Source organism: Silene latifolia, chromosome Y (assembly GCF_048544455.1).
Source record: "Silene latifolia isolate original U9 population chromosome Y, ASM4854445v1, whole genome shotgun sequence".
Classification (NCBI taxonomy): Eukaryota; Viridiplantae; Streptophyta; class Magnoliopsida; order Caryophyllales; family Caryophyllaceae; genus Silene; species Silene latifolia.
In genome coordinates, this window is record NC_133538.1 from 189662895 (window position 1) to 189688403 (window position 25509).

The following is a 25509-nucleotide window of genomic DNA, read 5'->3' on the forward strand; positions in this document are numbered from 1 at the left end:
TTTTTTTTTTTGGTTAATACCTGTCATTTGAGTGTGATTTTTTTTTTGTCTTTTTTTTTTGTTACTCTAAAATAACACTACAATAACACGTGTTATTCTGTTGTTATTGTACTGTTATTCTAGTGTTATTGTAGTGTTACTCTGATGTTATTGATGTTATTCCGATGTTATTCTGGTGTTATTGCATTGTTACGTCGATGTTATTCTGATATTATTGTGTTGTTATTCTGGTGTTATTGTATTGTAAAGGAGAAATTACAAATGTATGGCAACACATTTATCATATAATAATATAACTATAATCATGTAACAAAAAATAGAAATGCTTAAGTAGTACAATCAGGACATTATTAAGATTACAATCATTATTAACACCTAATGTGCAGGAAAACAAAAACGAAACTACTCGACCACCATTAATATATTTAGCCATTATTAATTCCACCTTCCAATCCTCCATCGTCACTATTATAAACTACTCAACTACCAATTTAAAAGAAAGCAATAAAAGGAGACGATGAGTTGATGATGATTTGTGCCGCTTAAATATTTGGGATATATATACTCCCTCTGTCCCGGTCATTTGTTGTCCTTTTCTATATTGGGGTGTCTCAGTCATTTGTTGTCCTTTCTATTTTAAGAATGAACTTGATGAGTAATTTGATCATTCTCATTCAATTTGCTCCACTTGTCATTTAGTTATTGGTCTTTTCCTCTTTTTTTGGTCTTTGTGCCAAAATAAAAGGACAACAAATGACCGGGACGGAGGGAGTACAATACTAAAGCAGTACATCGTAATAACTCGGTGAAAACTAAAATTCGACATTACCTCATCGAGAAGTAGTTTGAGCTCCCTATATCAAACTTCAGCAAAATCAAATCCATCTTTACGAAGCTCCTGCAACATTACAAAAGGCTGAAATTCTAGGCCTATTGGGTTGAACAGGTTGAATCAATTTGGGGGTAGATCTATATACACTGTAATTAAATGCTACGAAATACTTCGAATTACACCAGATATGGTTAATCAAAATACTTTTTCGTCATTTCCATTTCAGCCACCGTATTGCTCCTTCTCCTCTCTTATTCACCATGGTTAATCATAATATTCGACGGTGCAGTTCAAGTGCAACGACAATTCGACTCCTTCAGAACCGTTGACAGCCACCCTGCATCACCATAACTCCATGACAACACAAGGAATGGCGATAGTTATTTATGAGATGATAGTTATTTATAAGATAAACACACGAAGACGGGGAGCTTAATGTCACAGCATCTAGTTATTATAGAATTGCAGACACGGAGTCTTAATGTTACAGCAGCCAGGCCACCAACCCACCTTCTTTCACCACAATAAACACTATCTTGACCCCATTATCGTCTCCACCAAATCAGGCATGACTCCGTTGCGTATTCCGAGCACCCCTAATGGCCGGACTTTCCAGCCACCAATCAAGCCCGAGATCAAAACCAATTGTCCACCATTTCACTGCTCCATCATCACGCACCAAGAATCTTCGAGTCGCTGAAACCGAACAGCTACTTGTTTACTCCCGGAGAAATTTGAACCCAATGCTAAGTTCAAGCCTTAGACCAATCTTCACAAAAGACCACAGCAACTATGGCATCGACGCCAACAACATTAACTATATGTCGCGTCTCACCCAACCGTCAACAGCACCACGAGACAAGAGGACTAGAGGAGCAGCCCAACTCAGATCTAATCAACCCAGAAAAACCAGCAGTAATCAATATACGAATCATCGAACAAACTTTACAAAAAACAAGAAATTGGAACGAACCCGGTTCAAATAACATCACTAGCAAACTAAATAAACCCAAATTCAGAAAAACTTAAAGAAGTCACAAATCAAAATATCCACAAGATTTTACTACTCATTCATCCGTCTCAATCATTTGTTTACGTTTTGCTGACGGAATTTCAAAAGACGAAAACTAGGGAAGAAAGAAAGTAGAACCTGGTAAGTAGGAGTGTAAAACTCAGTAGAAGCACGAGCGAAATCAGGAGGAAAATGAGTCGAAAAATCATAATCATGATTATTAGTCGGTGACGAGACATTACCGAAACGCGAAGAAGTTGCCCATGGTAGATTAATCCTCAGTTTCCTTGTATTATCAGTCATTTCACTCTCATTTGATGCAAAATTGTTGGTGTGATTATCATCAATTTGATTGGATTGATTGATTATGAACTAGATTTGGGAATTTTATTGAAAGGGGAAAGCGAGGTTGTTTAGTGGTAGGAAAATGGAGAGGTTTCTTTGAATTAACCAATCAATTGTTGTGCATTACTATTTTGGCATTATCATCATCAACAGTATTAAATGTTGTTTATTGTTGTTTAATGGAGGGGGAAGGTTGAAGAGGACGAACGCGTTTTTTAATGTCAGCTTTGTTTTTTTTTTTTTTTTATTTATTATTATTTCATCTCAGCCTTGATTTTCTTGATCTAATGGCTGATATTTGTGAGCACAAACTCACCGTAAGAATCAAAGTCACGATATCCGCCTATATATATAAGAATGAGATCATGTGAGTATAAGTCGAGCGCTGTAAAACGTCGACGTTTTATAACAAATCATCGACGCTTTTCATAAAAAAGACTCCCTCTACCCTTCCTCTTCCTCTCTCTACCCAATTCTCTCCCAAGCAAACAACACTAAAAAAAAAATGATGTTCTAACTCGGTTGAACAACTACACGAACAATCCACATCAACAAAACAACGAATCAATGTCAAACAACGAGCAATCCACATCAAATGCTAACAACGAATCTGAGGTACGTAATTACACAATCTATTTTCATTTCAATCGAATTAGTATGATTATTGAATTACATGTTAGGTTGATATATTGAATTACATGTTAAGTCTTCATAGAATTAGGATGAATGGAACAAACACGCCCAAACCCGTCGAAAATATTTGTAGTCGTCAATTAGGACGTTGAAATTCAAAGTCCCTCATGGAGAGGGACGTGTAGATTCAAAGTCCCCAATGGAGGGGGACGTGAAGATTCAATGTCCCTCATGGACGGGGACGTGAATATTCAAAGTCCGTCATGGATGGGGACTTTGAATTTCAACGTCCACCATGGACAGACTTTGAATATCAAAGTCCATCATGGGGAGGGACGTGTACTATTCACGTCCATAATGGTGACGGACGTGTACTGTTCAAGTCTGTCATGGTGATGGATGTGAATATTCAATTTCCCCTCCTGGTTCAGACTAGGGATGACAGTCTCACCCTTATCCTGTGGATATCCATCCACCCGAAATTAAATGGGTGGGATATGGATGACGAATTTTTTTCAAATTTAGGGTAGGATATGGATATGGTGAATTTAGGGTGGGATATGGATTATCGTCTCTCACCCGCTTAACCACCCTGTGGATATCCGAAATTAATATTTAGAATTAATTTTTTATTAAGTTAATAATTTTTAGGTCATTAATGATTTCCTTCAAAAGAATATTTTTTTATCAGAAATTTTACTTAATTTTAATATCATACTGTTATTTAGGAAAAATAAAACTTGTGTTTATGTGGATATTGTTATTTTCACTAATCAAAGTAACTTACTTTTGTTAGTTTAATCAATAATAAAATGCGTTTGTGCTTTCTTTGTAGTTGGCGTGACGTATTTGTATGGTCGCTTGCTTTGCAAAGACACTTTGTTGTTGGATATATACTGGGTTGCTATTTGCTAACACATATTGTTACTTGAATTATGTATGCCTTTTAATTTTATCGCCACAATTTTTTTACGATATATTATCTTTAAATTTTATAAGCTGTGAAAATATCCAACGGGTACCCGCTCCACCCGCTTCACCCGATGGATATGGATATGGATGGATGAAAAAATATTAAATGGATGAGGGTGGGATATGGATGATCATAAATTAAATGGATATGGATATAGCTCCACCCCATCCATATCCCACCCATTGCCATCCCTATTTCAGACTAGTAAATTGGTTTTTCTTCATTTTATTTAGTTTTTTTTCGTAAGTTTAGGTATTTTTACATATTTTAGCATCTAATCATTATTAATTTTGCGTTTTAACAGGATTCATTTGAGGAGTTTGGTGGAAACGATGTTAATTACAACCACCTATTTCAGACGGTTACATGTTTTGCGAGTCAGGATGAGGCGTTTGAGTGGGCTCAAAAAATAGCTTTTGATAACGGGTTTGCCTTAGTAAAAGCATCAAATGGGGCCAAAAATCGTAAACAACCCGAGTTGCTAGGTTCTTACTTTCGTTGTTCAAGGTACGGCCGAACTAGAAAGAAGATCGATCCCGATATTCCCGAGAAGCCTAAGAAGAAAGGCACAACTAAGTGTGAGTGTTTGTTTCGGGTTCGAGCCGTTCAGAACCGGGCTAATGATATAAATAGGAAGGAGTTGATTGTTTGGAACATTTTGACCTCGGAGAAAGGTGGATATCACAACCACAAAGTAACAAAGTACAAAGACGGTCATAGGCATTTTGCTGGTTTGAATGCCGAAGAGAAAGAGTACGTGAGGCAACAAGTCCGGGCGTCGATTCCCCCGAGAGATATTAAAAATGGTCTTCATCAAAGAACTCCCGATAAACCCCAACCTACAAGCGCCCAAATTTATAGTGCGGCTAACAAGTTTCGGCGTGAAATTAAAGGAACACGGAATACCGCTCAACAAATGTTGGTTGTAGCCGTTGCTGCTAATTATGTGGAATGGCACAAAAAAGATTCTGAGACAAAGGAGCTCAGTCATGTTTTTATGGCTCATCCGGAAGCGGTTAAGCTCTTCCGTGCTTATCCACATGTGGTTCTTATTGACTCGACGTACAAGACAAATATTTACAAAATTGCGCTTGTTGAGGTTGTTGGTGTAACACCGTGTGGGTCTTCCTTCTTAATTGATGCGGTGCTCCTTCCGTCATAGTCGGAAGACGATTATGGGTGGATGTTGATGAGATTAGGGGAGCTACTCAGTTGTACGGGTTCATCTATTTCTACCTTTGTCACTGATCGGGAGATGGGTTTGATCGCCGCTCTTGAGTCCCTTCATCCGAGCACTCCTCGCCTTTTGTGTCGTTGGCACATTAACCGTGCTGTGGAGAAACAAGCACTCTCAAATGAGAATTTGATGTGGTACAAAGATATCATAATGCACAGTCCAGAAAGCGGTTGGTACCGCGTGATCAATGCATCCACCATTGATGAGTTTAGGAGCGCTTGGGAATGTTTTAGTGAAAAGTGGGAAGAGTTGGCGCTTTATGTGATCAGTACATGGGGTAAATACAGGAAGAAGTTCGTGAAATGCTATACAAACCAATACTTACATCTTGGAAACACGGCCACTTCCCGAGTAGAGTCCTCCCATTCACTTTTAAAAGCTTGGTTGAAGAGTAATAACCTAAACCTTGACACTATGTGGTTCCGTATTCATTACATGCTTGAAGCGTGATACTGTCGTTTCGTACCAAAAATAAATACCTAAGTTACTACTAACAGAAGTCAGCGGTAAGTAGGGTCGATCTCCACAGGGAGGCGGTGTACTATCTATTTGTCTATTTATCTGTCTAAATGTCACAATTGGGGGTTTTGATTGATTTAACTAAACTAGAGATTAAAGCAAGGGAAATAAAAAAAGATAAATTAACAGAAGAAAAGGGAGTATGCTAGGAGTCGGTCCACCGCGGCAGCTATCAGATCTTATGCTATCAGGAATACTAAGGCGATTAGACTATTGATAAGAAGAGCTATGGTCGTCACCTTTCGGTCCTTAAACCGCCCTAGAGCGTAAACAGCTTAACTTTCGCCCTCACTGCAATACCCTATTGTAATTAAGCAAGCCTTCCCTTCCAATCTTTCGATCTAGGTCGGGGTTAACTAGATTTATGGTCTCCTGCATGCATTCATTCGACCGGATAACAATTAAATTGCCTAATACAATTCCTATCGCAAGACTAATCTATATAAGTCAGTTAAAACATTGCTACCACGGCTTCCCTAATCCTAACATACTAAGGGGATTTAGCTAGACATGAAATTAATAAGAACAATAAATAAAGAGGGAGAGGGAATAATAAACATTAAATAAAAAGAGAGAAAAGAGGGAAGAAATTACTGATATAAATGATCCGGAAATGAAAGAACAAAAGTAACAGGGAAAGTGACAGAAGAAAGTAACGTATATTGATCCCCCCGATCCTAACTAATGACATCCTAACTCCTATTTATAAGAAAATAGGAATAGGATTAAACCTAATGACGGAATTAGAGCTTAAAAGCCCAGCCCGTAGCAAAGTCCACTCGATCGAGTAACTAAATCACTCGATCGAGCAAAGGCATAAAAGGAACTGGTCGATCGAAAGGACAAATAGTCGATCGAGTACTTATTCATCCTAAACCACTCGATCGAGAAGAAGTGTCTCTCGATCGAGCAAATGGGCTCTCGATCGAATAGAAATAGTTCTCGATCGAGCACTTCTCAGCGCGTAATTCCTGCTTCGCGCACTGAACTTCAAACGGCTGCCATTTCTTCGTTACTTGGTCAAACAGGGTGATTCCGGTGGCATTGGAAAGCTAAAAGGACAAACTTTCATATCCAATTGGAATCACCTGAATATCTGTTGTAGAACTCGAGATATGGCTCTTACAATCAGGAACTAGCAAATTGAAGCACTCTCTTGGCTCGCCTAACTTCCTTACTCCAATGCGCATCTCAAAATAGCTTCATTCCCGCTCCAAATTCACTCTTCCTCCAAATGCATGCTAAATGAGCGGTAAAAGGCTTGATTTCACTACTTTATGGTCAATTCCTGCAAATAAGACAAAATACACCAAAGTAGCATATTCGGGGCATTTCGTAGCATAGAACCACGATAAAAGCATAAAAATACGTGCATGAATTAGGCTAAAAAGACTATATAAAATGCACGTATCAAATCTCCCCAAACCAAACCTTTACTCGTCCCCGAGTAAACTAAAATGCAACTAAAGGAACGGAAAAAGATAACTCAGAGCTAGCTACAAATGCCCACTTAAGCCAATTTAATGCAAGCAAACTAACACCTATAGCAAATAGTCAAATGCAAACGAGTTGTAAGATGTTTATAATAAAGCTGAACCGTCGACCTTGGAAGACCTTTAACAATGGACTCTCACGGGTCACTCTTCTCTCATGAAGCAAAGGGTAGGCAAATGAATGTAAGAGAGAAGAAGAAAAATAGTCGCTCACCTAGACTACGACCCACATAAACATGCATGCACCTAATATGATAAACAATTCTAACTACCGTACACACATTCCAACCAAACAAGGTCCTGTCACAGCCGAGGGCTTACAAAAATATGGTAAAGTGAGGCAATGGGTAAGAAAAGGCAAAACATTTATGGGAATGTGGAGGTATAGGTGATCAAGCTAGTACCTAGACAAACCATATATCAACATCCATTTCCAACTCGATTATGAAATACGCACATGCCCTTCATTTGGCATAAAATCTCACCAAACCAAACCAAACATACTCCTCAAATGATATAAGATAGAACATAGGAGCAGAAACCGTCAACCAAACAACATCTTTTTCTTTCTTTTCTACTTTTTTTTCATTCCTTTTTTTTTCGGTTTCTTTTTCTTTTCGAATTCTTTTTTTTTTTTTTTTCATGTCCTTTTTTTTTTTCTTTTCACGTCTTTTTTCATCATCCTCCTTTTCTTCATAAATTACCAACTCCGAATCAACAGAATACGCGCCAACATTTGATACAATAGACAATATACCGCAGAACAATCTAAACTAGCTTGACAAGGCAGGCTAAATTTGGAATGTAGCTAAAGGTCAACAGGCAAATTTGGCTAATGTGGAGTTAAATGGGTAAAAATGAAAGAAAGGGAAATTTGTAAGCACCTCCCTGCATGTGACACCAACCACTAACCCGAATGTATGTAGGCAAAAAGCAATTGAGTTTCATATATGTGCAAATTGATGTTACATGTTATGCAAGGAGTACACTACTCACAATCCTACATGAAATCGGTCATAAATGACACCAGTTTATACGGCTCTAATCCTTAGAATTTATAAGTAGGTTGCCAAAATTTCGGGTCAAGTCTATATGTTGATTAAATTTAACATTAACTCGTAGACATGCAAAAGACAAAGCTAAAAGATAATAGTTTAATGCAAGGCTTAAGCAAAAAGACAAATATAGTGCAATTTCATCATGGAAATCTACCGTTCCGACTCAACTTATATGCTAAAATAAACGTGAAAATTTAATTTTTTGAATTTTTTAACAATTTTTCAAATTTTTATGGAATTTTAAATTTTTATGAAATAAACAACAATGCAAACATAAATTAAACGTGATAATTGAAATGCAATGAAAACAAAATGCAGACACAGATATGGATGCAAAACCTCCCCAAACCAAACCGTACAATGCCCCCATTGTACCAAATCATGGAAAAGAAATGCAAACTGAAGGAGAAAGAGAGTAAAAGCGAAAAAACTCACAAAATGCGCGAATAAGGGGACCTCCCCAAACCGACCATGAAATGGGAGGTTGCTAAGGGCCCGGAAAACCGTCTCAGGAAGCTAATCCAAGTCAATCGAATGAATGGGCATCCAAAAACTGCTCGATCGAGAAGAAAGGCAGTCGATCGAGTAGTTTCTCTTTTCGCAGGTGGTCGATCGAGTAAATGTTTCACTCGATCGAGTAAATATAGCAGAAAAAGCTCTCGATCGAGTACAAAAAGTACTCGATCGAGTAATCCCAGTGCATACCCGCAAAAACGCAATAAAAACAGCCCGCAAACTAACAAGACAAGCATACCGAGAAAGTTTTATGGTATAAGAACCATTTATTACAATGAAATTGAAATAAAAACAAAATAAAATCGCCGGGTTGCCTCCCGGGTAGCGCTAGCTTCAGACAGTCCCGGCTCGACCTTCTTTTTCTTCGAGCCACTATAATCGCCTACAATCAAAAAAATTTCAAAGCGCGCAGCAAAGAACTTTGTCAAATAGCTGCGCATGTGCTACAGAAGAGTAAGTAGCACCAAAGTGGAATAGCAAAGTAGGAAATAAAGATATGTAAACATTTAAGTCTAACAAATTTCCTATGGGCGCTCCTAAATTTATCCACAAAATAAAGGAGCGGCGGAGCAATTGACGATAATATAGGGCTCCAATTCAGATTAACAATTTTATAATGACAAGGATGGTGAGAAATTGCTAAATTATGTGTCCACATATGAGGGGGTATAGCTTTGAAAAAGGAAGCATGAATAAGACGAGGCAAATTACAAACAATAATGAAATTACCGTTTACTACCTCAGGTTGATCACTCTTAATGACGGAATCATAGATAAAAGAATTCATTACCTCTTCCGTGCTAGGAGTAATTACCGACTCAGCTGTCCTTTTGTCACCCTCAGTGGAACCCGTCCCGTAAATCTCAGCCTCAAGCGCATCTAACTCGGCTTTGAATAAGGGGGATTCACCATAACCGTTATCATCGTCAAAATCGTCATCAAAATCAAGCCCAAATGACGAACCAAAGCTCCCAATGGCCAGACTACTCGATCGAGAGGAATTATCATTCGATCGAGCAGTTTCCTCTGTAGGGTAATATCCGTATAAGACCCTCTAAATTTAGGACTATAACGTAAATTTAGCATGTGAAATATTGTCATAAACGAAAAACAACAAAGAAACAATAAGAATTAAGAATCAACCTCGGGTCCTTTGATGCACGGCGTAAAGAAGTAAATCAAACGAGATTCCTCCTAATTGTTGCACCCAAGATTTATCCGAGATATGCCCTTGTGCTAGAAGGTGTTCTCCGATTGCCTTGCAATATTGGGAGAACTAATGTGAGTTTTTCTCGATATGTGAGATCTCGGCCAGAGAAAACTTAATCTCCAAAACCCTAGTTTTTCTGTAAATGAAATTGTCTAGGTCAAAAGGAGAGGGAGTCTCTCCTTTTGTTTGGTTCGGCCGGACCGAGGGTATGCATGGGGAAGTGGGCTTCCACTTCCTCTTAATTTTACCTCGTGGACTGGCTCGAAAAATTGCTAAATGTATATGACGCGGTTTTTATAAATCGTCATCGGTTATCGGCTATTAAAACATCAACTAATAAGACGGATTAGTTGAATTATTAATACATGTCCGACAAAGACAATATTGTATAATTATATTCAATATACATTAATTAAATATAAATCGCTTATATTTAATTTTACGAATTAATCAAGTTAATTCGCCTTAGCCCATAATATTTAATCCGTATTAAATATAATATCTCAACATCATATTTTGACTAATTACTAGTCAAATAACTCTGACTAATGGTTAGTCAAATTTGGCATCTACATATTTGTATTTTCATCTTGTCACATCTCTCGAACGTATCCTATAGGTGTGACTTTTAGGGACCAGTTGATCACCGCCATCCGTATGACAATAACGTCAAACTTATCTAGCAAGCCAACCGTTATTGATAAACGTGGATCAACGGATAATAATACCAAAAGTATGCCCTTTGATCCTTTTAGAGGTTTATGAGTCCTTGCACTAATTGTTAAGGACACCAACCCCAACAAGCTCCCACTTGTCCGTACAAGTGCATGTGCAATGACGTTATCCGCACTAACCGGAGGACACAAGCTCCAACAAACTCCCACTTGTCCGTACAAGTGTATGTGCGATAACCGATTCTCATATTCATTTAAAATTTCTCCCACTCAATGTAAAACAATTTGCAGATCCGGATCCGCAAAGGTCGTATTTTACAATCGATCGGTATCTAGAGTGGTTTCCCCGACTAGAGAGTAACTCAACCGATAAAACGAATCCGTATCCGAGCATGGCCATGCATTTCGATTCTGACTCCTCGAGTGGCCCTGAGAAATATCGAGTACCTGATAAAGGCTGAATATTTCCTTCAACTCGACTCCTTCCGATCTAAGCACAGCATGAAATGACCCAGAAAAAATCTACTTGGCCCCCTGTTACGGATGACCGTGAGAAAGAAACCAAAGTCACCCAAAATCTGCCGTAGTCTCAAGAGACAGTCGATAGTCAAAAGAATCGACTCTTAGGATCACCATGGAGGTCCTATCCACGACCGGGCACGGAATGTTATAAAACATTTAGGACTCCACGTCGATGTCACAATAGTGTCCTACGAAATATCCGTATAAATCGCCTCTGTGATTGGTCAGTCAACCGGTTGACTTATGGCTCGTTGAACCCACCATCAACCAACGTCACAAAATAATTGCCAGAGTTATCAGCTCATGTGGGCAATTAAGGACTGAAAAAAAATATAATGTTCGTTCAGTTCACTTTGTGGTGTTCAAAATTTGTCGTACAAATCCACATGAAAAACAAAATATATATATAAAATATCAAAACGATGATGTCGTATAGAGTACAAGAGAGAATGAATCTGATCCATAAAAGAGTACTACAACTTAGGAACACGTTTAATTCCCATGGAATTAACATGCCCTTCATGCTTATCTTGTCGTAATGCTTTAGTGAGAGGATCTGCTATGTTATCATCTGTAGCAATCTTTTCTATCACTACTTCCTTTTGCTCCACGTAATCCCGGATTAGATGAGCTTTCCGTTGTACATGTCTAGACTTGTTGCTAGACTTTGGCTCCTTAGCTTGGAAGATGGCACCACTATTGTCGCAATAGATGGTGATCGGGTCATTCGAACTAGGCACTACAGAGAGCCCATGTAAGAATTGACGCATCCATATCGCTTCCTTTGTAGCTTCAGACGCGGCATAGTACTCGGACTCGGTCGTAGAATCTCTTTGTAACAGTTTGTTTCGAACTCTTCCGGTGATCAGCGCCATTAAGAGTAAAAACGAATCCAGACCGAGATTTCGAGTCATCTCGATCCGTTTGGAAGCTAGCATCAGAACCGGTAAAGATAGCCTTTGTTCGCCTCCATAAGTCAATGCCCAATCTTTAGTCCTCCGTAGGTACTTAAGAATGTTCTTGACAGCCCACCAATGTGGTTCACCCGGATCTTTGTTGGAATCGACTTGTCATACTCAATGCATATGCCACGTCCGGACGTGTGCATATCATGGCATACATGATTGATCCTATAGCCGAAGCATAAGGAATCCGTGTCATGCGCTCTTTCTCTTCCGGTGTCTCGGTGACCGAGACTTGCTCAAATGCACCCCGGAGACATAGGAAGAAACCCTTTCTTGGAGTTAGTCATGCTGAATCTCTCCAGGACTTTGTCTATGTAAGACTCCTGACTGAGAGATAGCATCCGTCGTGATCTATCTCGATAGATACGGATGCCTAGAATTCTTTGTGCCTCTCCCAGATCTTTCATCTGGAAATGGTTTTTCAACCATACTTTCACCGAAGTTAAGAGAGGTATGTCATTCCCAATCAGGAGTATGTCATCGACATACAATATTAGGAAGACAATCTTGCTCCCACTCGACTTGATATATAAACATGGTTCCTCGACCGATCGAGTAAATCCATTTTCTTTAATCACTTGGTCGAAGCGATGATTCCAACTCCGAGATGCTTGCTTAAGTCCATAAATGGAACGCTTAAGTTTGCATACTTTCTTAGGATGTTGTGGATCGATGAAACCTTCGGGTTGTACCATGTACAACTCTTCCTCCAAAAGCCGTTTAAGAAGGCGGTTTTCACGTCCATTTGCCAAATTTCATAGTCATGAAAAGCGGCGATCGCTAAGATAATCCGAATGGAACGCAGCATGACTACGGGTGCGAAAATTTCATCGTAGTGCAAACCTGGCACTTGGGTGAAACCTTTAGCAACTAGTCGTGCTTTATAGATATCTTGTTGACCTTCCACGAAATGCTTTATCTTGTAAAGCCATTTGCATTGAAGGGGACGAACCTTAGCAGGTAAGTCAACAAGATCCCATACGTTGTTCTCATACATAGAGTCCATCTCGGATTGCATGGCCTCAAGCCATAGCTTTGAGTCAGAACTAGTCATGGCACCTTTATAGGTTGCGGGTTCACTACTCATTAAGAGTAGAACGTCATCTATGTCATGTTCCTCGACCATACTAATGTATCTGTCCGGAGGAATAGAGACTCTTCCCGACCTCCTAGGTTCCTCAGAATATTCACCGAAGCGGGATTGAAGGAACAGTTCCTCCAATGGTTGCTCGGTGTTTGGTTCTGGAATCTCCGACAGGTCGAAGGTTCTATCACTCTTTGCATTCTCAAGAAATTCCTTCTCTAAGAATGTCGCACTAGCCGCAACAAAAACACGTTGTTCGGTTGGCGAATAGAAGTAATGACCAAGTGTTCCTTTAGGATAACCTATAAAGTATGTCTTGACCGATCGCGGGCCGAGCTTATCCTCGTGTCTCCACTTGACATAAGCCTCGCAACCCCAAACCCGTATAAAGGACAAGTTAGGGACCGTTCCCTTCCATAGTTCATATGGAGTCTTGTCAACTGACTTTTAGACGGACTTTTGTTAAGTATTAGAGCAGCCGACATAAGAGCATAACCTCATAATGAGTCAGGCAACACGGTGTGACTCATCATGGATCGAACCATATCAAGTAGTGTTCGATTTCTCCGTTCGGACACACCGTTCAACTGAGGTGTTCCAGGTGGAGTTAACTGTAGGGCAATCCCACAGTCCTTTAGGTGTTGATCAAACTCGTGAGAAAGATACTCGCCACCACGATCTGAACGTAGTGTTTTAATCTTCCTACCTAATAGGTTCTGTACCCTATTCTGGTATTCCTTGAATTTCTCAAAGGATTCACTTTTGTGCTTCATTAAGTAGACATAGCCATATCTACTTAAATCGTCCGTGAAAGTGATGAAATACCTATAGCCTTCTCATGCGGTGATTGACATAGGACCACATACATCCGTGTGTATGAGCCCTAATAGGTCAGCAGCGCGCATTCCAACACCTTTGAAGGAAATCCGAGTCATCTTACCGATGAGACATGATTCACACGTGCCAAATGATTGAAAATCAAAGGCCGAGATAGCTCCATTTTTAATGAGCTGTTTTACGCGTTTCTCATTGATGTGTCCCATACGGCAGTGCCATAGATACGTTTGATCTTTGTCACCAACCTTTACCTTTTTATTCATTACGTGTAATATTTCGGTGGTCTGATCTAAATCATAAATTCCGTTCATGGAGACTGCCTTGCCATAAATCATATCGTGTAAAGAGAAAATGCAAGTATTATTATCTATTACAAATGAAAAACCAAGTTTGTCAAGTGCAGAAACTGAAATAATGTTTTTCAAAGACTGGTACATAATAGCAATCATATAATGATAACTCAAATCCGCTAGGAAGCTGGATCACATATGTTCCCCTCGAGACGGCAGCCACTCTTGCTCCATTCCGACACGCAGTCAACCTCACCCTTTACGAGAGGCTCGAGATTTCGGAGGCCCCGCACATGATTACACAGATGAGAACCACAACCAGTATCAAGTACCCAAGTTCCGTAACTTGCGTGGTTAATCTCAATCATATGAATAAAAGTAGAAGAAGAAGACATACCAACGGGTTTAACGCGACCGCTTTTATGTCCTCATGATAAACAGGACATGTGTGTCTCCAATGCCCGATCTTGTGGCGGTGATGGCATTCCATGTTTTCATTCTTGCTTTTGTCGTGCCTGATGAGGTGCTCGACTCACCAGCCCACTCTTACCGAACCCGACTTCTTGAACTTCGCCTTACCTCATCGCTAGGTTTGCTCGAGCTTTGCCCTTACCCTTTCCCTTGTTTGTCACAACGAGAACATCTTGTTTCATGCTCCCACCGAACTTCATGTCCTTCTCATGTACGAGGAGGGAGTGCGATTCATGGGGAGTTTTCTTCAAATCATTCATATAGTAATTCGCTCTAAATTGCGAATAACCATCGTGGAGTGAGTGAAGAATGCGGTCGATCACAATGTTCTCGCTGATCTTACAATCAAAGGTCTCCAACTTCTCGACATTCTCAATCATGCTGAGAATGTGTGGGCTAATGAGTTGGCCCTTTCGGAGTCTCGCATCAAAGAAGCGAGTGGTATGCTCATAGGTCACGATTCTCGGTGCTTTCGAGAATTCCTTGGTGAGCGTGGTGAAAATCTTGTTTGCACCTTGGGCTATGAAGCGTTTCAGCAAATTGGGTTCCATTGCAAAAATGAGTACGTTTTTAATCGCACCCACTTCCAAGGCGAAATCGTTATACTTGTCGATCTCGTTAACTCCAGCCGTGGGGCCTGGGTGTGACGGCATGGGCTCAACAGAATCTGAGCTTCCGTCGGCAGCGGCAAAGATTCCGTAATGCCGCCTCCCGGTCCATGAAGTTTGATCCATCATTCTTGATCGAGTTGATCGATTCATCCGATTCATGAAGATCCGAAGCCGGGACTCACGGTCCAATGTGGCACTAGGCATTGGGTCGTTCAAGTGACCAGCCATTTTGTTATTAGCAGTTTAACAGTTCGTGATCTACACTGAAAAAGAAAGAAAAACAAAAACGAAATAAGCAACTCATCGAGGTGATTTAAGTCTATTTAAAATTCATTTTAACGTGTAGACTCAATGCACTTGCATAATTGATCTCCCTCAAGAATGATACAACTGATCCCAAGACTCAATTTCTGTAAATTGATAAGCCAACTGTTTAGCTAATTCTTCCGGAAGAACTCTTGGTCGATAGATTTCCGTAAATCCTATCTATAGTCCACCATAGTCACAGGATCGTACGAGTGACCATAGTGTTGAGATAAAATAGGTCAATCGGTTCCAACTTACCCGACGTAGAAGGGGTCATATTATGCCTACCGACGAAGAAGGGACTCATTGAAGTTTGACCTATAAAGACCGTTCTCAATTTTTGTTTATACGAGGAAGATCCCATCAACTAAATTATAATTCATATTAAGTGAACGAATAACTAGCGTCTGCGTGAATGAATTAATTTGGGTGATGGCTTATAATGAATCGTGTGACATACGAATGTCAAAGAAAACTAACTCGTGACCTCTATATGTGTCGGTTTTCATGCAATTATTAGGTGGTTTGGTTTTAGGCGGAATATGATGCATACTATCGTTACGATAAAATACATAATTGAATGCAATACGTAAATAAAATTTCCTAGTGTGGCCTATCCTAGTAAAATAAAACATAAAACAACTTTGGAATCCACCGTTGGACCCGAGAAGCTTGTCTTGATGTTCCATCTTGATCCAAGTAGCGGGAGTGAGCATCCGGTCTCCATCTTTGGTCTTCTCAAAAATTATAATTTAAAATTACAAATATTAACCTATTTACATTCTAATTAAAACTGTAATTACAAGTGAAAAATCCAAAACGGAGATACGAGATCTCAAAATACAACCAAGACCGTGTTCCATCATTACGGTAACACGTTCTACTAAGGCCACACTAAGTTACAACCGTTTGCAAAAATAAATAAATACGTAATAAAAGGCATTCAAGGCATTCAACAAAACGATAAATAAATGCATCAACTAAAAACAAATTCATTCGTGACATAATTCCGTAATTATGTGAAATTTATCCAAACCACCTTTTAATGATTAAAATTCATCTGATAAAACTGCTTCTATCAATTTAATTTTAATCTAATACAGTCCGTTACTTTAAATACGCTTTAAAATAACTTAATGGTACGCGTGTGAACCGTTTCACAATCATAGCGAGTGTACAATATCCGTATAAAGTACATATTAAGGCCAAAAGAAAATTTAAAACAAAAAGAATAAATTTTCAAAGTCGCTGAATTTAAATCCCTCGATCCAGGGACATAAGTGCTCGATCGAGGAAACAAAAAGGGCTCGATCGATCAATCGCAAGTCGATCGAGAGGGTTGCCAAACAGAAAATGCTCGATCGATCAAATGGTGGTCGATCGAGTACTTTAATCGACAAATTTGCTCGATCGAGTACGAGGACATCTCGATCGCGGAGAGGGTTTTGAAAGGGTCGATCGAGTACAAAGCAGGACTCGATCGAACAAAAACAAGGAGAAAAAGCACTCGATCGAGTAAAAACATGCTCGATCGAGGTCAAAAATTCTGGAAAATACAAAACCTCGCGAAAAACAGATTGTCGAGACAAAATCAATTGCAATTTTGATCAAAAACGCATCAAAACAAATTTAACAATTGACAAAACTTGACATATTGTCATAATCTCTGTATAAAACAACAATATGTAAAAGAACAAATCGAAAATCACACAAAACAACCGTGTAAAATCATGTCACGGTTTAAAAAAAACAAGCCGTGTATACATGGCACGGTTTTCGAGACAAAACAATCGTTTCAAAATCGTTTTTTATGAAAAATCACAATGAAAATTTACGTGGCCTCGCTCTGATACCACTTGTAGGGTAATATCCGTATAAGACCCTCTAAATTTAGGACTATAACGTAAATTTAGCATGTGAAATATTGTCATAAACGAAAAACAACAAAGAAACAATAAGAATTAAGAATCAACCTCGGGTCCTTTGATGCACGGCGTAAAGAAGTAAATCAAACGAGATTCCCTCCTAATTGTTGCACCCAAGATTTATCCGAGATATGCCCTTGTGCTAGAAGGTGTTCTCCGATTGCCTTGCAATATTGGGAGAACTGATGTGAGTTTTTCTCGAGATGTGAGATCTCGCCAGAGAAAACTTAATCTCCAAAACCCTAGTTTTTTCGTAAATGAAATTGTCTAGGTCAAAAGGAGAGGAGTCTCTCCTTTTGTTTGGTTCGGCCGGACCGAGGGTATGCATGGGGAAGTGGGCTTCCACTTCCTCTTAATTTTACCTCGTGGACTGGCTCGAAAAATTGCTAAATGTATATGACGCGGTTTTTATAAATCGTCATCGGTTATCGGCTATTAAAACATCAACTAATAAGACGGATTAGTTGAATTATTAATACATGTCCGACAAAGACAATATTGTATAATTATATTCAATATACATTAATTAAATATAAATCGCTTATATTTAATTTTACGAATTAACCGGTTAATTCGCCTTTAGCCCATAATATTTAATCCGTATTAAATATAATATCTCAACATCATATTTTGACTAATTACTAGTCAAATAACTCGGACTAACTGGTTAGTCAAATTTGGCATCTACATGATTGTATTTTCATCTCGTCACATCTCTCGAACGTATCCTATAGGTGTGACTTTTAGGGACGAGGTTGATCACCGCCATCCGTATGACAATAACGTCAAACTTATCTAGCAAGCCAACCGTTATTGATAAACGTGGATCAACGGATAATAATACCAAAAGTATGCCCTTTGATCCTTTTAGAGGTTTATGAGTCCTTGCACTAATTGTTAAGGACACCAACCCCAACATCCTCTGCGTGCCACTCGATCGAGCAAAGCAATTTCACTCGATCGAGTTGTTTTCCTGGCAAATCACTCGATCGACCTATATAAGTCACTCGATCGAGTGATTCCTCTATCTGGCTGAAATCTTCGCGTGGGGCGGTGAAATATGATAGGAACTCGTCGTCCGAATCATAGAAGTCATCCTCAACATTGGGCAACACGGTTTCTTCGGGGGAAAAACCGCTCTCAAGAAGGTATACCTCTTCTTCTTGCATCTCACCGCTAATCGAGCAACTACTGACCTCGAGCTCATGGAATCGAGCGTCCATATTTTTGTTGCTCTCTTGCATTTGTGATACAAGCGTCGCCACATCGAATATGTCCACTCCGCGATCTCTTCTATCTCCATCTCACCGCTAACCGAGCAATCGCAGACTCGAGCTTATCAATTCGCGAGAAGTATTCTTGCGCTTGGAATGCAAGTGCCTCCATCAAGGATTTCAGCTCCGCAATCTCTTCTTCTTGTATCTCAGGAGGGTCTTGTTGCGGTGGCCATTGATAGGATGGTTGTGGCGGCACAACTATACCGTGCATTGTGCTCGAGCAGACCACATCTCCCGCAGCGAGATCATCACCTTACATTCCATATAATGGGACATCGGTGACGGGTCAAAGGTACTCAAGCCTTCCTTTGACGGTCTTTCACCTAGAACTGTCTAGGTAGTACTTGTAAGGCCTATCAAAACAAAGACTCAAGGAAAAAGATTTAACGGCCTCAAGGAAAAATCCCCCGAGGCTAAAAACAGATAAAATTTAACAAATAAATAAATAGATTGCCTCCCAAGAACGGCGCCAAATTTTGATACTGTCGTTTCGTACCAAAAATAAATACCTAAGTTACTACTAACAGAAGTCAGCGGTAAGTAGGGTCGATCTCTACAGGGAGGCGGTGTACTATCTATTTGTCTATTTATCTGTCTAAATGTCACAATTGGGGGTTTTGATTGATTTAACTAAACTAGAGATTAAAGCAAGGGAAATAAAAAAGATAAATTAATGTAAGAAAAGGGAGTATGCTAGAGTCGGTCCACCGCGGCAGCTATCGGATCTTATGCTATCGGGAATACTAAGGCGATTAGACTATTGATAAGAAGAGCTATGGTCGTCACCTTTCGGTCCTTAAACCGCCCTAGAGCGTAAACAGCTTAACTTTCGCCCTCACTGCAATACCCTATTGTAATTAAGCAAGCCTTCCCTTCCAATCTTTCGATCTAGGTCGGGGTTAACTAGATTTATGGTCTCTTGCATGCATTCATTCGACCGGATAACAATTAAATTGCCTAATACAATTCCTATCGCAAGACTAATCTATATAAGTCAGTTAAAACATTGCTACCACGGCTTCCCTAATCCTAACATACTAAGGGGATTTAGCTAGACATGAAATTAATAAGAACAATAAATAAAGAGGGAGAGGGAATAATAAACATTAAATAAAAAGAGAGAAAAGAGGGAAGAAATTACTGATATAAATGATCCGGAAATGAAAGAACAAAAGTAACAGTGGAAAGTGACGGAAGAAAGTAACGTATATTGATCCCCCGATCCAAACTAATGACATCCTAACTCCTATTTATAAGAAAATAGGAATAGGATTAAACCTAATGACGGAATTAGAGCTTAAAAGCCCACCAGTAGCAAAGTCCACTCGATCGAGTAACTAAATCACTCGATCGAGCAAAGGCATAAAAGGAACGGGTCGATCGAAAGGACAAATAGTCGATCGAGTACTTATTCATCCTAAACCACTCGATCGAGAAGAAGTGTCTCTCGATCGAGCAAATGGGCTCTCGATCGAATAGAAATAGTTCTCGATCGAGCACTTCTCGCGCGTAATTCCGCTTCGCGCACTGAACTTCAAACGGCTGCCATTTCTTCGTTACTTGGTCAAACAGGGTGATTCCGGTGGCATTGGAAAGCTAAAAGGACAAACTTTCATATCCAATTGGAATCACCTGAATATCTGTTGTAGAACTCGAGATATGGCTCTTACAATCAGGAACTAGCAAATTGAAGCACTCTCTTGGCTCGCCTAACTTCCTTACTCCAATGCGCATCTCAAAATAGCTTCATTCCCGCTCCAAATTCACTCTTCCTCCAAATGCATGCTAAATGAGCGGTAAAAGGCTTGATTTCACTACTTTATGGTCAATTCCTGCAAATAAGACAAAATACACCAAAGTAGCATATTCGGGGCATTTCGTAGCATAGAACCACGATAAAAGCATAAAAATACGTGCATGAATTAGGCTAAAAAGACTATATAAAATGCACGTATCAAAGCGCAACACTCGAAGATGAGATATGAGCTAGAGGTTTCGAGGAGTAGGCCGCGAATTGGAGATCGTGTATTTTCATTGTTGAAAGGAAATGTGTCTATCAATGCCATTGAGATAATGGAAGAAGAGATTAAGAGAGGGATAGAGCTCAGGAATGTGTTGGAAGAGCATTGTGGATGTGTGCTAAGGGTTACTCATGGATTACCTTGTGCTTGTACATTGATCCATTTGCAAAGAACGGGTAAGAGGGTCCATCTTGAAGATGTTCACGCTTTTTGGAGGACCTTGGAGTACGACAATGTTGGTGTAACACCCAAGACTGATGATGATGAGTTGGAGAAGCTGTTTGCAGAAGCTAGAGCTAGTGACCCGGCTAAGAAACGGGTAATCATTGAGAAATTGCGAGATGGTCTTCACCCGGAAGACGAGGAAGTTCAACCACCTCCTGTTATAGAAAACCCCAAAGGGAGACCGAGGGGTTCTACTACCCGGAACAAGTCGGGATTAGAGCATGCAAAGAAGAAGGCTGCCAAAGTTTCTACTCCTGCGACGACATTTGTTCAACATACGGTGGGTGATTTTGATCAAGGACCGGTTGGTACACCGTTGGAGTCCGGCTACACTAAGGGATTTTTGTCAACTTGGACTAAAACGTATGCGATCCCTGAAGAAGTACGGGATTTCTTTTATGGTTGGGTAGATGTAGGTAATGATGGTAATTGTGGTTATCGGGTGGTCTCGCATGCTGCGCGGGGTTGGGAAAGTGACCATTTAGTCATGAGAGAGTGGGGTGTTCGGGAGATTAAGGCATACGAGGTCTACAGGGAATTTTTTGATGATAGTTGTGCGTTGCCTACAGGTCTTACCAGATTCCAGGAGACATTGAGACGAATGGAGTTTACTGGCAGTGGAGGATGTGGGCCTAACCATTGGATGTACGGGGAATATTTGTTTGTCTTTGCATCGTTGTTTAAATGGACTATTTGTGTCATCGCCCAGTTGGAGAATCTCGTAGTTGGCAATGTAGCACATACTTACCCCTAAGCCCCACAACCCAAGTGTCGAGGCCATATGGTGTTTTATGGATCGTTAATTACCATCTCCATTGGATGAGATTGCATTGTCGAGTACCATCGAGAGATGCACCGATGCCACCGATCGATCCTTTCTGGCTAAGGACAAGAGACCCTTTGGTTGCACCATATGCTGATTTGTACAAGACAAACATCGAGAAATGGCATACCTTGATGGGAACTACACCTAAAGTTTATGGCAGAAGACGACGTTCCACACCAACTAACCCAGAAACTGCAAGGAAATTAAACATTGATAATGCATTTAAAGTTTGATTATGTAGTAATTTAAAATATGCTCTACTGTTATAACAATCATATTACTAATTATGAAATTTCTGGAATTCATAACAACTGATACAAATTTGGATTATTTTGCAAATACTCACTACTTCATAACAATGGCTAACATAAGAAAAACAAACAAATACAAGATACACTTGAAATAAAACTTCAAATATAACAGTTACAATTCAAAAATAACCGTTACAATTCTAATATAACTGTTACAATTCAAAAATAACCGTTATAATTCAAATATAACCGTTACAATTCAAATATAACCGTTACAATTCAAATATAACTGTAAAGATTCAAAAATAACCGTTAAGATTTAAAAACCGCCGCTATAGTTCAGAGCTTTTAAATTGCCCATTCTATTTCAATTTTAATCACAACATCCAATCCTATTCACTCACTACAATACTAAAATGGTTCTCACAAATGCTCAGAGCCTGAAGAGCCTCCAATTGGTAGCCTTTGTATAATTTTATCCGGAAACCTGGATCAAATTATAACTCCAGCAGTTAGAGATGAGGTTGTTTCTGATGAAGCAGTAACCGAGAAGATGTGGGAGTTTCGCAGGTTAAGAAGTGATCTCTTTACATATTTTGAGCGCATCCTCACCGTGATCGATTACGCAAGACTATCAGACTTATGTGTCGGGAGAGTGCTCAACCTAGGAAATGTTTATCTCTACATCAATGATTTGTTGTCTCGATATATGGCTACCCAACCTGAAGAAATTGAGGCTCAAGATCATGAAGAAGATAAGGAATTGTCATCTTCATCGGAAGATAATTAAATTCGGTAGTTATTTAATTATGTTTTAAGTAAGTTGTATTTTCATTTTATGTCGTCGTTGCATTTCCATTTAACTACGTATTAATTCCCGTTGTATTTTCAATTTATGTTTTATCTTATTAAGTGTTGTCTCTGTATTATGTCCTACTGTTATATTGTATCGTGTTTTAATTAAGTGTTGGACTACGTTTTAATTAAAGTTGTATTTTAATTAAGTTTTAAGTACTTTCGTTCATTTCAATGCATAACATTAAAAACACTAAAAATGTTCACACAATTAAAATATTCATACATAACGAAAGACAATAAAAATATCCATACGCAACACAAATAAAAATATCCGTACATAACAATAAAGATCTACACTATGGGGTACGCTCATCATCATCATCATCATCATCATCCCCAGCATCATCCTCGGCATGGTCCTCGTCTCTGAAGAACGGCTCCATCTCCTCCACCAATCTCCGCGCATATTGCCACTTCCTATCCGCGGTAGGCTGTCTATAGATCTGTGAGAAATGACGACTAAGAGCTCGGGATACCTTGGGCTCCTCGCTGAAAGGGAATGAGCGAAACTGAGTACGGCGTGCAGGGGGGTACAAGTGTGGGTGAGAAATCTTCCTATACCAAGTCATGTATCGCGGATCACTCTGAAAAGGCATCAAAGCCCGGTCGACATCACTCACATACCACTCCAAATCAGGAGTATCTCCATAAGACAGCCTATAACCCAAGGTCGGCTTAGCCGGACGATAGTCAACAGTCGGGAACCGCATAGGTATCGGGATAACCTGAACATACGCGTACTGACGGAGACATCTATCAGGCTGGTACGACTCTACTATATCCAAAAATCTAATCAGGCCCGAGTAGAGGGAAATACTGCAAGCCCTGTGAGGACTAACACCATAAGGGAGCCACGTCACGTGCTCCGCCCTAAGCCCGTCCAACCTCTGCCTGTGCTGCTCCAACAACCGAACATCTCCCCTAAACCTAGGAAGCTGTGACCAAGCCTCGACTAGTGGTCTCCCCTCGGCATAATATCCGGAGTGTGGTCGGAACATGGGAAAGTACTCATATATCCAAGCCTGAAGTAACGGTAGACAACCGCTAACACCCTGACCCTCCCTACGCGAAGCCATCCCCAAATGTCGATACAAGTAGGCCAATGTCGCGGCCCCCCAAGCATACGTGCCGATATCACTCAACTCATCAAACAACGGTAACATACGGGCAATAACCCTATCACTAGACTTGTCCGTAAACAAAGTCTGTCCTACCAAAAACATCATGTAAGCCCTCAGCGAGTCATGCTGGTTACCCGTCTCCGCAAGTTCTATCAGTTTCTTAACCGTCACTCCACCACCCTCATAAAATGGTGGTTTCACCTCTTTCAGCGAGTCATGCTGCTAATGAGGTTCTCGTCCAAATGAGTTTCTTAACCGTCATTAGCGCTTTTCGGGCTGTCACCTCTCTACAAAAGCGCTAATGAGGTTCTCGTCCAAACCGGTCGTTAAAGAACGCCTCAAATGATCAAGGCCACTCTTACTAACTCTCTCCATAACACCATCATGGACCTTTATCTTACTTATCTTCTCTAAAGCACCCGGCCTCTCGTAACACGTGATCCATGATCTCACTCCCTGACCCGTCCAACTACCATAAGCTACGTGGCCACCAAAGCTACGTAGGACGCTAAGGACACTCGGACCACCCTCAACCGGACCCGTAAGACGCCAAGAATTATCCCGAGTCTTTATCTTCTTCCTCCCTGTGCTACTAGATGAACCGTCACCAAGCACCACATATCGACCTCTACCATCTCGTAACACCTTCTTAGGTGGTAGTGCAACGGCCTCCTCGTCAAGAAAACGAGAGTCATCCTCCTCCTCCTCCTCCTCCTCCTCCTCCTCATCATCATCATCATCATCATCATCATCATCATCATCATCATCATCATCATCATCATCATCATCATCATCATCATGCTCAACCACATGGTCAAAATGCTCTTCCTCCTCAAAGATCGGGATCGCCATCGCCGCCTAAAAACGCACTCGGTAAATCCATCTTGGTCATAACGGGCTCGGGAGTAGCGTCGGGAGTAGGGCGTATTTCGATGCCCCTACCCCTACCCCTACCCCGACCACGACGTGGCGCTAACGGTAAAGGGATACGCCACTTAAAGCTCGTTACTCTTCGATCTTTCGTACGACCTAGTGAAGTCATAATGTAATCTTCGCTGTTTGACATCTGCATTTACGAGATTAAAAAGTTAGATAAATAAAATAAAAACAAGTTTTTATATAAAAATAACTTTAAATACAAATAAATTCAAAATAACACAAAATTAACAACTTCTAATAAAAAATAAATATAAATTTAACCATTATAAGTAAAATACACAACTTCTAAAACAAGAAAAATAAAAATTGCACATTAAAATAAAAATTATCAACTTTTAATACAAAATAAATACAAATTACTTATTTAAATACAAAATTAACAACTTTTAATTAAAAAAAATATAAATTACACATTTACATACAAAATTAACAACTTTTAATGCAAAAAAAAAAAATTAACCATTAAAATTGAAAATAT

At 39.8% G+C, this 25509-nt stretch overlaps 2 protein-coding genes and 1 long non-coding RNA gene across 3 annotated transcripts; 2 read left to right on the plus strand and 1 right to left on the minus strand.

Annotated features, from left to right (window-relative positions):
• Positions 1-307: 307 nt before the first annotated feature.
• Positions 308-2378, minus strand: LOC141626641 (uncharacterized). The gene is made up of 3 exons (XR_012536245.1): positions 1983-2378; positions 776-1723; positions 308-564 (listed from the first exon to the last, which is right to left on the minus strand). It is a non-coding gene; the product is annotated as an uncharacterized LOC141626641 (long non-coding RNA).
• Positions 2379-2756: 378 nt separating this feature from the next.
• Positions 2757-4957, plus strand: LOC141629669 (uncharacterized). The gene is made up of 2 exons (XM_074442640.1): positions 2757-2804; positions 4100-4957. Exons 1-2 carry the CDS (start codon positions 2757-2759, stop codon positions 4955-4957), a joined length of 906 nt encoding a protein of 301 aa, XP_074298741.1.
• Positions 4958-20764: 15807 nt separating this feature from the next.
• LOC141629670 (uncharacterized) lies at positions 20765-21790 on the plus strand. Its single transcript, XM_074442642.1, has one exon. The coding sequence runs from the start codon at positions 20765-20767 to the stop codon at positions 21788-21790; it is 1026 nt and encodes a 341-aa protein (XP_074298743.1).
• The last annotated feature ends 3719 nt before the right edge of the window (positions 21791-25509 follow it).